Source organism: Salminus brasiliensis, chromosome 13, assembly GCF_030463535.1.
Source record: "Salminus brasiliensis chromosome 13, fSalBra1.hap2, whole genome shotgun sequence".
NCBI classification, from domain to species: domain Eukaryota; kingdom Metazoa; phylum Chordata; class Actinopteri; order Characiformes; family Bryconidae; genus Salminus; species Salminus brasiliensis.
Genome location: NC_132890.1, coordinates 36293356 through 36310808, shown reverse-complemented (window position 1 = coordinate 36310808; position 17453 = coordinate 36293356). Strand labels below are relative to the sequence as shown.

The window sequence follows — 17453 nt, the reverse complement described above, 5'->3', positions numbered from 1 at the left end:
TAGCAGAGACCCGGCTGATCATAGCAGAGACCCGGCTGATCATAGCAGAGACCTGGCTGATCATAGCTAATCATAGCAGAGACCTGGCTGATCATAGCTAATCATAGCAGAGACCTGGCTGATTATAGCAGAGACCTGGCTGATTATAGCAGAGACACGGCTGATCATAGCAGAGACCTGGCTGATCATAGCAGAGACCCGGCTGATCATAGCAGAGACCTGGCTGATCATAGCTAATCATAGCAGAGACCTGGCTGATCATAGCTAATCATAGCAGAGACCTGGCTGATCATAGCAGAGACCTGGCTGATTATAGCAGAGACACGGCTGATCATAGCAGAAACGAGGCTGATCATAGCAGAGATCCGGCTGATCATAGCAGAGACAGCACTGATTATAGCTGATCATAACAGAGACCTGGCTGATCATAGCAGAGATCCGGCTGATCATAGCAGAGGCAGCACTGATCATAGCTGATCATAGCAGAGACAGCACTGATCATAGCTGATCATAGCAGAGATCCGGCTGATCATAGCAGAGATCCGGCTGATCATAGCAGAGGCAGCACTGATCATAGCTGATCATAACAGAGACCTGGCTGATCATAGCAGAGATCCGGCTGATCATAGCAGAGGCAGCACTGATCATAGCTGATCATAGCAGAGACAGCACTGATCATAGCTGATCATAGCAGAGATCCGGCTGATCATAGCAGAGACCCGGCTGATCATTTTCTGATTTAGCCGTTACAGAAATGCAAGTCTATCTATCTAACCCCCACCGTTCCTCTAAACTGTTCTAGACAGTCCTGATGAGAAACCGCTGTTTACAGGAAGTAAAACAGGAAGTGATGTATGGGTTGGTGTTGTTGTGATTTTTACATGGGGAAAGTAAAAAAAAGTTCAAAGTTCAACTCGGTGCGAAACGTTTGCGTAAAAGGTCGCAGGTCCCAGCGAATCTAAACGAAATGCATGGAATTTTGTTTGGGGAAATATATGAACAAAGAGCCAGTATGACTTTATGCCAAAAACAAATTGTGTCAGGTTGCCTCTGAGCACCTCGGTCTGATCTAATCAGAATCCAGTCACAGTGTGTCCTGGGCGTGTTTACATTTGGCTTTTCACGCTTTCTAATGCCAGGTCTGAACAGCCTTGTAGTGTCCAGACTTGCTTTTTACAAAATTCTGGGTTTGTGCTTCGTAATCAGACGTCTCCTCAGCCTGACCATCTGCTTGACGTAGTTTGCGACAACCTTGAGATTACGTTAGTCTAGAGTCACTGTCCTGGATAAAAATATTAAAAATAGGCTCAATCAAAGGTCTGAATCTTTCTCAGGAAAAGAGCTGATCTGACTCTTCAGCTGTTTGTCCAATGTTTCTGTCTGCAGTATTGTTCAGGTGTTACTGAGGAATGACCAGAGTGACATTATGGCGCAAGTTGTGGGGTAAAAGCTGAGTAAAATGCATGGTCATAATTAAAAGTACATTTCTTAATCAAAAATCACACTGTGCTAGCAATCAGCCCCACGACACACACACACACACATATATACACACACACACATACATATATACACACACAATACAAAAATAGAAAAGACTCCAGAAGTATTGTGAAGTACGTGATGGATGGCCTGAAACAGTGGAGTGGGCCTGTGTTGTTGTCCTCTTAGTGGAGGGGACGTATTTCCATCCTGCCCTTTCCCTCCCATTCTTTCTGCTACACTTAGCAGCTAATGAAAGCTCATTTATGTGTAAATGAGAGTCATTTCTTTGCCTCATGGAAACAAATCTGGTAGTGAAATCTTCCAGCATCCCAAAGTCACCCCCATCGCTTATTCAGTGGTATCCAGTTTGTCATCAGGTTATATATGGCTCCACTAAAGTGTAGAGACACTAATTCCATATACAGCAGAGTCTTAAATATTATAAACAATGTTTTTTCAATATTTCAATATTGGGAACCAGGCAGGAGGCATTGGAGATTATGGGTAATGGGTGTGGGAAATGGCCTGATATCATTTGGGAAAGTAAATAAATGTCATGGCGTGTTAGGCCAGGCCAAGATGGGATGAACACTCGTGGAGATGGAACTCAATGCAAGAGGGTTTATTCAATGAAACGGACATAAAACACCAAGAGTACGAAAAACATGAGCAGCAATTAGAGAGCAGAACCGTGAACACAGCCGAAACCAGACAACACAAATGGGCGAACAGAACAAAACCTGGGACTGGGAGGAGTCGTGAGCAGATCGGGGGGAAAAAGGGGAGACAAACCAAAAGGGGATTGGAACAAAACCCTACAGGCAGCGCCTGGGCGTTAGAGGGGTATAAAGGGTCATAACTAAGAGCAGCGCTCAAAACAAAATGAGGGGAGCTGGGGAACCGGCCGCAAGACCAAACTGCAAGGCCGACCTAACCTGATTAAGGCTCAGTATTCGGACTGAAAGCGAGCGAGCCTGGAGAGCGAGCGTGGAAGAATTGCCAGAGCCTGAGACCAAAGAGGAACCACAGGGTGTCCTGAAGGCTCCAATAGGTTAAATTCTCGGCCCCTGAATGCTGGTGTCGAGGCTCCTTAAGTACCCCCCAGTCCCAGGTGTAACACATGAACCAAATGAGCATGAATCGACTCAACAGAACCATGGTGACTTACTGACTTGTAAAAATAGCACTTTATAACACTGGGGAAACGGGCAGGACAGCGCCCGAGTCGCATTTGTGTAAAAAATAATAACATAGTGTGACTCGACCGCCTCAGTCCACATGCTTCTCTACCTTGTAGTGACGGTTATGCATCTCTCAGCTTGCTTAGAAATGCAGGTGTCCTTTAGGGGTGGCCCTAATCATGAATTACACTTCCAGTGCCTGTAGGGGGAGCCCAGAAGCAGGAAATGTCAATACTCGCATAATGCTGCTTTAAAGCAACATCATGTAGCATTTTTACTGTAGCATTACTCTACCGCCGGTTCTGTTTCTCTCAGCTTGTCCAGAAATGCATGTTTAAGACGTGTCCTTTAGTGATGGCTCAAAGCATAAATGACACTTCTCACCTGCAGGGGGAATCCAGGGGCAGGAAATGGCAATTCTTGCATAATTAATGAATTAATTAAATGAATTCATTAATATAAAACTAGATTTTTTATCGTGATATCACCAACAAAATTAATCACGGTACGATAAAATATTGTCATATTGCCCATCGGGCCCGAAAGTGTTATTACAGCCTTCTGCAGTGTTGTACAGAAGTCCCTGTAGGTACTGAGGAACACACCTCAGTGTGAAACCTTGAGCAACCCATTTGAGAGTGTTGTTTTACACCACTGTGTGTGTGTGTGTGAGTGTGTGTAAGTGTGTGTGTGTGTGTGTGTGTGTATGTAAGTAAACCAGTGTGAGAAACAGAAGAACACCTCATGTTCTGTGTGAGTCAGTGTGATCAGTGCGTGATGCGTTTTGACAGTTAACTGGGACACGTCACCGGATGTCCTGGCGCTCCGGGTTCTGAACGGTGTGACACGCGCTTCTCACCACGCGGTAGAGGAGTTTACCTGTGGCGGGTGTGTGATCTCTCTGATTTCGTTGATGACAGCAGCAGAAGCAGCGGTGAGCTGGATCCAGCACTGTCAGGCTGCATGGAGGGATTTGAGACATGAAGTGTAAGGGCATCTTGGTGCGGTGGTGGTGGGGGTGGGGGGGATTGAGTTGTAGTAGGTGGCAGTCGTGCCTTGTGGGGATCGATGCTGGTGGGGCTCTGTTGCCGTGAGAGAGATGGAGAGAGGATCTACATGACTCTGTGCCAAGTGGGGAAGAAGAGTAGAGCAGGCAGAGGTCTGGGGTTTCTGTGAACATTAGAAATGAACAGTGTGCAGTAAACCATGCTGCGCTTAATTAAAGCAGCTCTATGTAGCTTTTTTTACCTTAAAATAACAGCTTCAGTAAGTCAGGGTGACTTGCTGACTTGTAAAAATAGCACTTTATAACACAGGGGAAACAGGCAGGACAACGCCCGAGTCGAATTTGTGTAAAATCCTTTAATGTGACTCGACCGCCTCAGTCCACATGCTTCTTTACCTTTTAGTGACGGTTATGCATCTCTCAACTTGCCCAGAAATGCATGTGTCCTTGATCATTAATCATGAATTACACTTCTGGTGCCTGTAGGGGGAGCCCAGAAGCAGGAAATGTCAATACTCGCATAATGCTGCTTTAAAGCAACATTATGTAGCATTTTTACTGTAGCATTACTCTACCGCCTCAGTGCACATCCTTCTTTACCTTTCAGTGACAGTTCTGTTTCTCTCAGCTTGTCCAGAAATGCATGTTTAAGACGTGTCCTTAAGTGATGGCTCAAAGCATAAATGACACTTCTCACCTGCAGGGGGAATCCAGGGGCAGGAAATGGCAATTCTCGCATAATGCTGCTTTAAAGCAATATTAGGTTGCATTTTTACTGTAAAATATCAGATTTTGAATCATTGTTTTGGTCTATTGACTGGAACAGAGAGAATAGCACATCTATCGTTGCTACTCTGGGCCCAGACCTGGAGGGAGACCTGCGTAACCCGAGTCATATTTGTGCAGAATACTGCAGTATTACTCTACTGTCTCAGCCCACATGCTTCTTTACCTTTCGTTGACGGCTCTGCATCTCTCAGCTTGCCCAGAAATGCATGTGTAAGACGTGTCCTTTAATGATGGCTCAAAGAGCCCAGGAGCAAGAAATACCAATTCTTGCATAATGCTGCTTTAATACAGATGGCACCGCACCCCTCTTTTTTTTCCGACACTGAAATCTTATTGTGTTGGTATTATCATACGAGTAACCTTGTAAGTCGCTCTGGATAAGAGCGTCAGCTAAATACCATAAATGTAAATGTAAATGTAAAATGTAAATCTAACACCAGTAGCCTATTCTTTAAAACGACTGAGCTTTAAAGAGAGTCTTTTAAATATCATTATGTCGGGGAGAAAAGGAAAAAGGAAAGTTTTAGCTCTGGTGGTCAGCTTCTGGTGGTTGAGTTGTTCTGGACCTGGAAACGCTTCCAAAAAGTCTGTTCACATGTCTCAATTTGGCGATTCTGTCCATGTTCAAAGGCTCCTACTTTTAAAAGTGCTTGTCTGCTGGACCTCATCTTGGGTCAGATTTATTCAGCAGCTGCTAATGTGCTCACAGAAGATTTGGGCAAGAGGAGAGTCCTGGGTAAACGCTCTCTGACTATATTCCCCACATAGCTGCTGTGAAGAGCGATGCATTATTGATAGAGTGCTCATACTCGCCTGGACTGAGCAAACCAACAGTCCACGTTGATTATTGACCAGTACCGATCAAGCCGGGCCTCATTCCCGGCCTCTCGGAATGTCTGTTCCTTTATACACAGGAACGATTTTTCTCCTGCTGTCTGCATTTGATGGATTGGGCATTCGTAGTAGGCAAGCAAATGAGCTGTAGAGAGGAGCACATAGCAACCTGTTTTATTTGATAGCACTGCTGAAATTTCATAATCAGTGTTTATGATATTAATCCAGGGGAACAGTTTTTTAGGGGGTGAATCAGCAACATCTTTAATGTTGCTGAAATCAGCATGGTCAGAATTCTATGTACAGGGTCACATGTATATATGGACCCACATAGATTATTATTCAGTAGAGATGAAAGTTCCAAAATGCCTTTTAATTTGTCATGACCTCTTAACTTCCTGTTAGTGATCATGATTGACTACAGCTGCTTCTTCAGCAGTTCAAATGATTGTACAATTGGGAATTGGGAGTTGTCGCCACTTTACCAAGGCCTGAAAGAAGACCCTAATGGTCACCCTGACCTGAGAGGAGATTGGTTCGGATGGTCAGGAACAAGCCAGAGGTCAAATATCTGACCAGAATTCAGACGGAAGCTTGTTAATGGCTTCCAAAGGTGTCTGGTTGAAGCTAAACAAAAAAATAACAACCAATAAATAAAATAACTAAATTATATTTTATACATTATGATATAAATTATAAAATGTGAACCAATTTTTTTTTTGTATTATTATATTTTCACTAAAAAAGAAAGTTCTAAGAAGTAACTAAAAGCCTGTGATGAATGTACCTGCCTCTGAAGTGCTCAAAAATAGGAGAGTTAGCTTTGCTCTATCGGCGCTATCAGTACAGTGTGAGAAACATTCTGATTGGACTGTTTCCTTTAGGACATTTCAAAATTTACATAAAACCACAACTGTATTAAATTAAGAGGAGCTTATAAAGTAGGCGTGTGTATTTTTCAGTTTGGGATATAGGGATTGAGATTTTTCCAGATGTTCTCTCTATTGTAGTTATTAGTTAGGGTTCCCCGTATTATACAATGCTACCAGTACTGGGTGGAGGAAGGCTCGCATGTGCTTGTGGTGAGTTAGCATCACGCTGAGTGATTAGGAGAGATGGAGGGAACAGTGCCAATTATGCTTCCTGGAGCTACTGACAATGTATTGCCGGAGCATCACAGGGGATCAAACCGGTGATCTCTTCTATTAAAGATGCTGTATGCGATTCTGGAGAGTGACTCCCTTTAACACTCATGTTGTGATTTTTTATGAAAACATTCACAAACAGGGCAAATCTGATATTTGGCCTATTTCTGTGAAACAGCTCAAATACGTTTAGCTTAAGTCGAACTTTTTGTGTCTCTCACCACTGTCTAAGCATCTCACCAGTGTTTGTACATCTCATTGCCCTTGCCCCCTTCCCTTCCCTCGCTATGTGCATGAGCACGGACGCCACCTGCTGCTTTATTCCCATTTACAGAGCCAGGCCTGAGTACGAGCACCCAACATTTTCCCAGAGACCAAAGAGCTAGCAAACCGCGAGGAAACAATCGCTGAACTTTACAGAAAGTGTCATGAACTGAAATCGCATACAGTACCTTTAATAGGCCTGGGCTTGGACGACTGCACCACTCGGGAGCCCTTCCCAGAAATCATTAAAGCTTCTCGCTGAGGATGCTCTCAGGTTTCCCTAGTAAATCGGCCTTCCGAGACCACTAAAGACTTTAATATCTCTTTGTTGACAATTTTAGTTAAACTGAAATATATTGGAGTTCAGATTCTGCACGAATTGTATTATTATTAAATAATGTTGCAGTTTCTATAAATATAAATGAATAATTTATATTTATATTATTATTAAATAACTTAGATTCCTCTGATGTTTTTTAAGACTAATTATTTTTGTAGTTAATCTGACTTCAGAAATCTTTAGTCCTGCCTCTGAAGTGCTCAAAAATAGGAGAGTTAGCTTTGCTCTATCGGCGCTATCAGTACAGTGTGAGAAACATTCTGATTGGACTGTTTCCTTTAGGACATTTCAAAATTTACATAAACCCACAACTGTATTAAATTAAGAGGAGCTTATAAAGTAGGCATGTGTATTTCAGTTTGGGATATTGGGATTGGGATTTTTCAAATTCTGCACAAAATGTATTATTATTAAATAACATAGCAACAGTTATTAATATGTAATTTCAAACTTTTAAAGGTAGTATGGCCAAGACCTATATATATATATATATATATATATATATATATATCAGTTGCTAGACCCCTTCTCAGTGGGTTGATGCAAAGTGTCAAGGCATGACCCAAACGTGGAGAGTTTGACCCAGAATTAAGCTCTCCATCTTTCCCTCTTATTTCAGAACATATTCACAGCACTGTTCCTCAGCTAGAAATTAGGACGTTCACTCTGAGGGCTTCTGGAAGGTCGCAATGCCCAGAAAGAGTCCCTTTGTCTTGCTGTCAGACGGCCTTTTCTGATAAGTGCGAGGCCCGGCGACAGATAAATCACTCTGCCACCTCTGACATGCATTCACAGGCTGAAAGTGGAGCGTTGGTCTTTACATCACTCTCCATGCTTTTGCTTTTGAAATTCAGTGGCTGCTCCCACTAAACACTCGACACGAGAGTGGAAATCCCACCACAAGTAGTGTAAGATAGATGGAATGGAACAGAAACATGACCTGGGAGTTCTGATGTGATATCTTCTGACCAGCTTCAAATCCAAATAAATGTTATGGTAATGTGTTAATTACTTATTAATTAACATTTTTTTGCATTAAATGTGGGAAATATTGCTTAAAAATGAGACAGTTTACATGTCAGGAAGACCTGATCCTCTAAACCAGCTAAGCAAACACTGGAGGGCTTCTTTTAAGATCCACCCTTTTGTACAAATGTGCCAAAACTCAAAAAAGAGGTATTTCAGAAGCATGATGACATATTGCAAAATCAACAAGCTGGCAAATGTGTTTAGAGAAATGAACATTTGCATTGTATTTCATTAACCTCATAAATCCTCTAAATTTCAAATAAAAATATTTAGTATTTAGAGCATTTATTTATGTGCAGAAATGACAACTGCTTAAATAATGCAGAGAAATGATGATAATAATTATAATGCAAAGAAGTTATTATTCAGATTTAAACACAGTGCTAATATCTGAACTCTGAGAGCATTCAGAATCACTATGCTGAAATAATAACCTTGACGGCCAATCACAGCTCTCCACTAGTCTTTCACATCGCTGTTGGGACTTTATGCCATTCCTAGACTGCAAATTCAAACTCCACCATCCATCATTCCAGAGAACACAGCTCTTCCACTGCTCCACAGCTCAATGCTGGGGGGCTTTATACCCCTCTACTAGCCCACGCCTGGCATTATTAGGCAGCATGGTGCCAATAGGCTCATGTTTACTATCTGCTCCAGAGAGTCCTATTCTATTGGCAGTACTTCTTTACAGGGACTAGACAAGCTGTGCATTTGCACATATGTGTCAGCAATGGGTGCAACTTAGAGTAGCTGAATGCACGGTGTCGGGGGGGTGTCCTCAGTTATTGTACAGCCTGTTCGTCGTATACGAGGCCGATCCCAGCATCACACAACTGCCCGAAACTCGAAAACTGCAGGCAAAGAGCTGAGCTGAGCTGTTAAGCTCAGGTTGTCTCCTCGGGTGTTCAGGTGTGTCCGCTCTCTCTGTCTCTGTACCCGTTACTAAGTGCAGCTTCACGTTGCAGAAGGAGCTGCCTTTTATACCCCTGTATATTTCAGGGTCCGCAGCGGACCCTCAGAGCGTGCCATCCCATCGTCGAGCTAAATGGCAAAGCACTCGAGCAGCTTTTCTGCCAGAGATTGTTGTGCTGGATCTGGAATTACAGCTCTCTTCTGAAGGAGATTGTTGTAGCTGTAGCCTGTCTGGAGCTGTAGACTAGCTGGTTTGACTGATGGGCTTTTCAATGCCTTGTCATAGCTCCTCTCCGCCTGCGACGCTGAAGAGAGAGAGAGAGAGAGAGAGAGAGAGAGAGAGAGAGCTTAGCTTCTCTCTGGATAAGCTCCGGTTAAGTAGCGTTTCATCACTGCAGTCAGGTCACTTCCTGTGTGTGTGTGTGTAGTGGTACACACTCTGGACCAGTATCTGTGGTTGTTGGTCTACTGGTGTGTAATAACTGGTTTATAGTGGGTGAGTGTGCTGAGTGTGTGATTGGGGTTTCTGTAGCGTGTATGTGTATTTGTTAGCATTAGCGTTAGCCTCCACTCGGGTCTGAACGGGTTCTTCGGTGCTGGTTTAAAAACAGAGAAAGGCGAGCGAGCGAGTGGCTCTGCGGTTCTCCCGCTGGTAAAACGGGGCCTTTCAGTGATGGTTTTATAAAAACCCAAACCAGCCCACTAGGAAAAGCCCTGCTCAACCCTGTCCAAAGCTGCTGATGAACATTTTACATGGTCTTTTTTGGAGAATATGGTGTTTTTATTAATCATAATCACCAGTTTTTTGACACAATCTTTGCCATGATTGTGCGTTTGTACTTTAGAGCATCACATAACCACCAGACAGAAATCGGGCCACTTGACCACAGCTTTGCCTGAGGCCTGCTCCGAGGAAGAAGGAGTCTTCGTCCAGGAAAGCTAAAGGGTATTAATGCCGGGCCTAACTGCATCTGAGAAAGTCACATAAAACCTCTACATTAAAGAATGCTTTAGTATCGAGACACACCTCTTAATTACTGAATTCAGGGGTTTCATATAACCCCATTGCAACAGGCATATAAAATCAAGCCCCTAGCTCTGCAGTCTGCCTTTCTTCCACACATCAGTGAAAGAACGGGAGGTTCTGAAGAGCTCACTGAACTCCAGCGTGGTTCTGTATGTAATAGGAGACACCGCTGCACCACCACCAACAACAAATCAGCTGGTGAAATTTTATAATTTCCTCCCTCCTAGATCTTCCTCCATCAGCTGTGAGTGGTATTATTACTGAACAGTGGAAGAGTTTAGGAGGAACAGCTCACAGAGAGCAGCTCAGTGTCCACTGAGTGTCTGTCAGACCACGTAAAGTTACAGAGCGGGGTCAGGGCCGAGTGCTGAGCTCAGAGCAGAGTGCAGAAAAGCCTCCAACTGACTCAGTAAGTGCAGCAGAGCTCCAGACCTGCTGCTGCTGCTGGTAGAGCTGCAAAGCCTATTGGTTTAGAATGGGATGTCAGAAACGCTCCTGTAGGTGTCCGAATACTTTTGTCTATATTGTATTTTCCTTTTAACCCAGCTGCAGTTTGATATCTGACACTTGCTTAATTGCCTTTGCTTGGGAGATAAGCTCAGCCATGCAGATATTAAAGCAAAATTTAAACTTTAAAATGAGCCATTTTTAACTACTACCCAAACAGTGTACTCCCCTCCAAGACAAAGCACACTGCTAACCACATCCCATCACGGTGCGAGTGTGTGCCTCTTCAGGCTAGATTTGTTACAGGATCGGATTCATTGGGGTTATCCAGCGGGGTTATTCTGCTCATGCCGACCTGATTCCAATACCTGCTGTCAGACTGGAGCGATCTCAGGAGGAAATGGTGCGGTGCTGAAGGAAGTAGTAGCAGACATCCTGAAACCTGACATTTTCAAATCTGAACAGATGTTTTGGGATCTGATCCACCTGCTGGAACTGATGAAGAGTTTCAGCTGAGCTGATGATGATGATGGTGATGATGATGAACTGCTTTTCTGGAATCTCAGCAGTGGGCTTTGCTGGTGGGCTCCATGGCCATGCTCTAGTCTTTCATTGCAACCTGAGGCCTAGTTGAGCGCTCAGCCCTCTCACCATCAAGGATGGGATACATGTGAGGATTGACGGCTTGCAAAAAGTGTACAGAGTATTAAAGATTTTCTGTAAAGAACTGTCCAGGTTATAGGTTTTCATTATTAATTAATTAATTAATTAATTAATTAATTTATTTCTTTATTTTTGCTTGTTTTTTGATAAAGAAAGCTTCTTGTAGATGGACTGCAGGTCAGGAAACTCCATCCTAGTGATTCGCTCTGCTGAACGTCTCACTCATTGTAGCGCTTGCCTGTCCTGCTTGGTGCTGTTCCCAAACCAGACTGTGATGTTCCCCGTGAGGATGCTCTCGATGGTGCAGGAGTAGAAGGATCGTAGTACTTTGGAGGGCAGTCTGAAATCCCTCAGTCATCTCAGTCTGTTAGAGTCACCACAGCGAGATGATGGTGGGACGCCACTCAAATAAGAGCTAAAATAACTCAAAACTAGACAACAAAACAAGCTTTACTATTTATTTAGATCCATTTATACCTACGACATCTCTCCCCCACTGTGAACTGCCAGTTTCCCAGCTGAACGATACGAGCTGTACAGGCCTAGGCTGGTAGTGTAGCTTAGGTAACCTGGCCTCAGCATTAGTCTGTTTACCAAAAGACTGGCTGCCTTTCCTGTGGTCAACCGTGTACCGCTTTCTGTGTATCGATATGGCTTTCATTTAATGTTCTACTGTCAAAAAGCTACATGGCACTTTGAGACCGATATGGTAAGAATACTATATCAAAATATTTAAAGACCTTTTTTTGCGATATTCACAATATTTATCACAATATATTCAGTAAATCACAGACTAAACTCATCAGTATCTACAGATTCTTATAAACTACAGTTCAGATCCTCTCCTGTACTGAATACAGTGATTTCTACTCAACATCTGCTGCTCTTCATCTAATGAACCCTTCAGTCTAATCACACTGTTAGTAATGAAGCCTGCAGCTGATCAGTGTTTATTAAGCACTAACAGTCTCCTCCACATGATTAGAAAAGATGATACAATAAAATACTGTCATATTGCCCAGCTCTAGCAGCTGCAGTTATTTGTAATTTTGTTAAATTTTCACTCAAAATTACAAATAACTGCAGCCGCTGCTTCAAAATTTTTTACTGAATTGTGATATTGATTTGAGGTCATATCGCCCAGCACTGGTCAGTTGAACATCACAATGATTTTGAATCTATTAATTTAATGTACAAAATACTACATACTGCTGCTTTAATGTTTTTGCCTTTACTAAAAAGACAACAAATCACACTACCCCCCCCCCCCTTTTTTTTAAGGAATTCTTTCACAAATAGGTAAAAAAGTGTGTATTTCTCATTAACTGCTTCATATTTTAACATTTTTAGGCTTGGATCTTTTGTGAAAACTTTGTTTCATCCTGAAGGCAGACTCTGATAGCAGGGTTGACAGCATGATTAATGTAAAAAAAGAAAGAATGTAATCATTGTAATGATGATTATGATTGATCATCAGTGATTATGATTATCTCTATTGGTATTGCTCACAAAGGCTGTACTGAAGAGAAGCCAAAGTGTGATGCTTTCATTTATGTGCTGCAGAAAACAGGCAGAGAAAATCATTACGGACTCCTCACACCCTGGTCACACCCTCTTTCAGCTGCTTCCGTCTGGCATACGCTGCCAAACTATGTCCACTAAGACTGTCAGGAACAGGAACAGCTTTTACCCTCAGACCATCACCATCCTCAACAGCTGAGCACCATCATCAGCTATAGGCCATTCGGCTGTGGTCACACAATATTTCATCTGTATTATGTTGAATAACACTGTAAAGCACACTGTATAGAAATGTCCTGGTATAGTCTGTATATACAGTGTACACTACTGTTCTCTGTATATTGTGTATTGTCTGTAAATTATATGCAGAGTAGCTGTATATTGTTAATACCAGAGAGACGCCAACAGCCGTAAACAAATTCCATGTGTGTGTAAACAAACTTGACCAATAAACCTGGTTCTGATTCTGATTCTTTGTTTAATTTTGGAGCAGAGCCTCTGCGAGATATGCCTTTAGCCTGGTGATGGGGGTGGGGGGGTGGGGGGTACTCAGGTCAGCGGGAGGCCTCTGATTAGCTGAGCAGATTGGGCCTGGATTGGTTTTGAAAATTGCTAGGGTATCTTAGTCTCTCCAAGCCTGGGCCATTACAGACTAGTCATCTTGAGTGTTTCCGTTCAACTCTCTGAAGAGAAATAATATCTCTCTCTCTCTCTCTCTCTCTCTCTCTCTCTCTCTCTCACTCTCTCTCTCTCTCTCCTCCTCCAGACCTCTCTGTGGCCGTTCAGAAGTTTTCCCAGTCTTTGCAGGAGTTCCAGTTTGAGTGTATTGGTGATGCAGAGACGGATGATGAGGTGAACATCGGTAAGTCCCGCCACTGAGAGACCTTTTTAGCCTTCGCACGGACTGGTCCACAACGTCCACAGCTTCTCAAATCCTACATATGTTGCCAGAGAATGCGAGAATGGTCTCTGGTAAGCCTAGCGTTAGCTTATAGCCAATTCCCCAGCTGTTGTGCACTGCTTTGTGGTCCTACTGGCTTTCCTGCTGCACTCAGTCTTTCTCCTTTCTCTGCACAGCTTAGCTGAAGCTTTTAGCCTTTCCAGCCTTGCTTTCGAACTGACTGTTCCACAACATCCACAGTGTGTGAATCTGGACTTAAAACAGAGATCGCCAAACTGTGGGAGAAGTGTGAGGATATGGAGTGGAGATGCAGGACCTGAATATGGCAGTCTCCATGCTGTGGAAAGTGGGAAGTGTTGCATCTGGAAAAATACATTTTAATCCCCCTTTGAAACATTATTTAAAAAAATCATTAACTACTTGAATATAATGTTATGATTGTGGACACATTCAGTATGTGAACATCTATGCTGATAGCTTAATATCCATACTAGAAACATAATTCCTGCTCCGTCTCCCAACCACCCACCCACCCACATACCACGCACAAGGCCTGTCCCGGATGGACGGAATTTGTCATCCTAATTAAGATCTTTTACTGGCATTTCCGTGAAAACTTCACTTCCTTTGTCCAAAAAAGCAGAATCAGGCCCCTTTTCCTCCACTTTCGCCATGTCTGCTTTGTCCCAGCGTGGTCTCAAAGACCCAGGTTTGGTCAGGTTGATCAGCACATGTGGTCCGGTTTGAGAGGCAGCGTAGCGCATACTGATCTCCCACTCAACGGCAGCGTCTTCGTGATGATCTGCCCCGCATGCATAATAGATTGTATCGATTTGCTTACATTATGGGCATCCGCATCTTTTCATCCTTTTAGGAGATCAGAGTGACTAATTGTGATCTGTGTCAGAGATTAATGGAAGCACAGCCTCGCTTGCCCTCAGAACAGATGTGCTGAGAGTTTGAACACCCGGATGGGCCGATCAGTAATTCAGCCTAAATTCCTTCCTGCTTTTGTGCCCTCGTCTCACTCTTGCTCTTTCTCACTCCCTGTCTTTACCTGTCTTGTTTTATATTTCCATCATCCTTACTCTCCAGCGTTCCAAATGTTTGCGGACAGCCCTTCTAATAAACACATTCATTTAACCTTAAGTTGCACCCATTGCTGAAACAGACACACACACATACAGCTTGTCTAGTCCCTGAAGAGACGTTCTGGCAATAGAGTAGGACTGTCTAGAGCAGATCAACCTGTTGGCACCATGCCAGGCATGGACTAGAGGGGTATAAAGCCCCCCATCATTGAGCTGTGCTCTCTGAAATGATGGATGGTGGTGCTCCATCCAGTACTTTTGGGATGAGGTGGGATAGTTTATCATCCAGGTGATCCATCCTGACCCATCACTAACGCTCTTGTGGATGAATGCAATCAAATCCTCACAGCAATGCTCCTCCAAAATCTAGCAGAAAGCCTAAACAGTTACTCCAAAAAATATTTTTTTAATAGCCTTAATTTTAGAAGAATGAACAGGTGTCCCAATACTTTTGTCAGTATATTGACACTTTTGTATCTGGCGATACAAGATTTTTTCTCTTCCGATCTGTCTGTCTCTCCTCTTCCGCAGCTCATTATCCAACACTCCTCTCCTCCTCTGTGCCTCGTGTACACAGGAATCTCTCAGTCCATCTGTATGTGAAACATGGCTTCCGCTCCCTACGCTCTGGCCACTCCACTAAGCAGCTTGCAGTGTCCCCCGAACACTGAGGTGTGGGCATTTTTTAATGACTGTTTTAGGGGAGGGCTAATTATGGTCGTTGACTAAGCATGAGCTTCTTCACAGTGAGCCTGGCCTCGATCCGGCAATCTCCTGTCCCCTTCCTGTTCACACGAAGATCTGCTTGGCAAGGAAGCTGCGCTCAAGTGCAGGGTCTGTTTATTACTACAAAGTGGAGAGTCCTTATTAAAGTTCGAGGCAGGGGTCAAGACACCGGCAGACAGGCACAGCAGAGACGTATGCATACAAGAAACTAGTAAAGGTCGGCTAAGGTCAAACCCATAACAGGAAAGAGGACACTGGGGGACAAGGAAACCCTAACTAGGAAACAAGGCTTAGTTAACTGATGCTATGGAAGCATGTGGATGACGAGGAAGGAGCAGAGCTGGCATACGTCAAGGTAGTATCTCTAGGATCTGTTTAAAACATGGCCCATGACCTTGGTTTGCATCAAGGAAAAGAAATAAGGGTGGGTGAAGTGTGAGGTCTAGGGCTAGACAACTGAACTCTGAATGTGAGGACTGTATGTTGAATGTAGGCCCTAACCTTACCCTTGAATCAACCTTAAATCCTAATCCTAACTATACCCTTGAATCGACCCTAAATCCTAATCCTAACCATACCATTGAATTGACCCTAAATCCTTATCCTGACCTTAACCTTACCCTTTAATCGACCCTAAATCCTAATCCTAACCATACCATTGAATTGACCCTAAATCCTAATCCTAACCTTACCCTTACCCTTTAATCGACCCTAAATCCTAATCCTAACCATACCATTGAATTGACCCTAAATCCTAATCCTAACCTTACCCTTAACCTAAAATCAACATTAAATCCTAAACCTAACCTTGTCCTTTAATCGACCCTAAATTCTAACCATAACCTTAACCTTACCCTAAAATTAACATTAAGTCCTGATCCTAATCCTAATCCTATCCTTACCCTTAAATTAACCTGAATCCTAAACCTTCGTTCGTCGCAGCCCTAATTAAAGTGTCTCCTACAGTCTCAACATTATTTGTGCTGAAGACATGTGAAGAATAGTGTGCCAGAACCCAGAAAAGAAATTCTCCTCCATCATCTTTCACTGCAAACTTTTCAAAGTGCGTGATATTGCTGATCCCATCCTGTCCTCGCTCTAAAAGGGTAAGATTGCTTTCACCGAAGAAAAATGTAATTGTCTGCTGGAATCCATCTGGTCATCAATGAAAGCAGGGCTTTCTGAGTGACTTGACCGGACCCCTGTGTGCCATCCTGATGCATCTAGGCTGCAATCTACTTTGAAGCTCCCATCCAGTCCTGGGAAGCGTCAGCAGCCTGTCGGCCAGCAAAGACAGGGGCGACTGACCTCCTATCGATTTCATTCCATGGCTTCCTGCCGTGACATTCACAATCCTCCACAGTTATCCTGAAATCAATCTCATAGCCAGGCTCGGGTGGCAACAGAAATATTAATTGTTCTGAAAGTTGGACTCGGAGGTCTCCCTCTTTCACAGCTTTTTTCTTTCTCGCCCAAAAAAGGTCATGCTTTGTCAGCGCTCTGAGCTTTAAGTGGATCAGAAGCGCTCGGTCGGTTTAGTGCTACAGAGGAGAGTCAGACATCATTAGTAGTGTCATAATCGCAGCTTTTTTGGATGATGTGTAATGCGGTCGTAGTTTGCTGCTCCAGATTCATGGGGAATGCATTAAGGAATTGTGAAAGTGAAATTCCCTGTCTGCTTCTCTCATCAGACCCTTCTTCAGTGCAGTCGCACACTGTTGTTTGCATTCTCAGCCTTTTTTCCTGGCTATGACAAAAGCCCATTTCGGAGGATGACTCACCGGCCCTATTGCTTTTTTCCCATTAACCTGAGAATGATACGCAAGCCATAGCCCATCCTTCCATTTTTAGATCCCACTTTCTGTTCTAAGAAGCTAGCCTTCATCGAGGCCTCCATCTCTGGGCCCTTTATTTACCTCTTTCTCACACTCTTGGTCTCGACATCCGTTTATCTCTCTTTGTACTGTTTACTTGCTTTTTTTTATATGCTGTCTGGCCATCAGTTGTCTGTTCTCACCTGTAATTTCCTCCTGAGTGGTCTCCAGTATGGGCTGGCCTTTCCACCGAACCGGAGAAAAACACATACTGC

At 43.5% G+C, this 17453-nt stretch overlaps 1 protein-coding gene across 4 annotated transcripts in view; it reads left to right on the top strand.

Annotated features, from left to right (window-relative positions):
• The window catches only part of arhgap42b (Rho GTPase activating protein 42b), a 138534-nt gene that overhangs the window by 20612 nt on the left and 100469 nt on the right, over window positions 1-17453 (top strand). For all 4 annotated transcript variants that reach the window (XM_072694581.1, XM_072694580.1, XM_072694583.1 and 1 more), the window contains exon 2: window positions 13413-13508. In XM_072694581.1, coding sequence (XP_072550682.1) covers window positions 13413-13508 — 96 coding nt within the window. The remainder of the gene's footprint in view (window positions 1-13412; window positions 13509-17453) is intronic.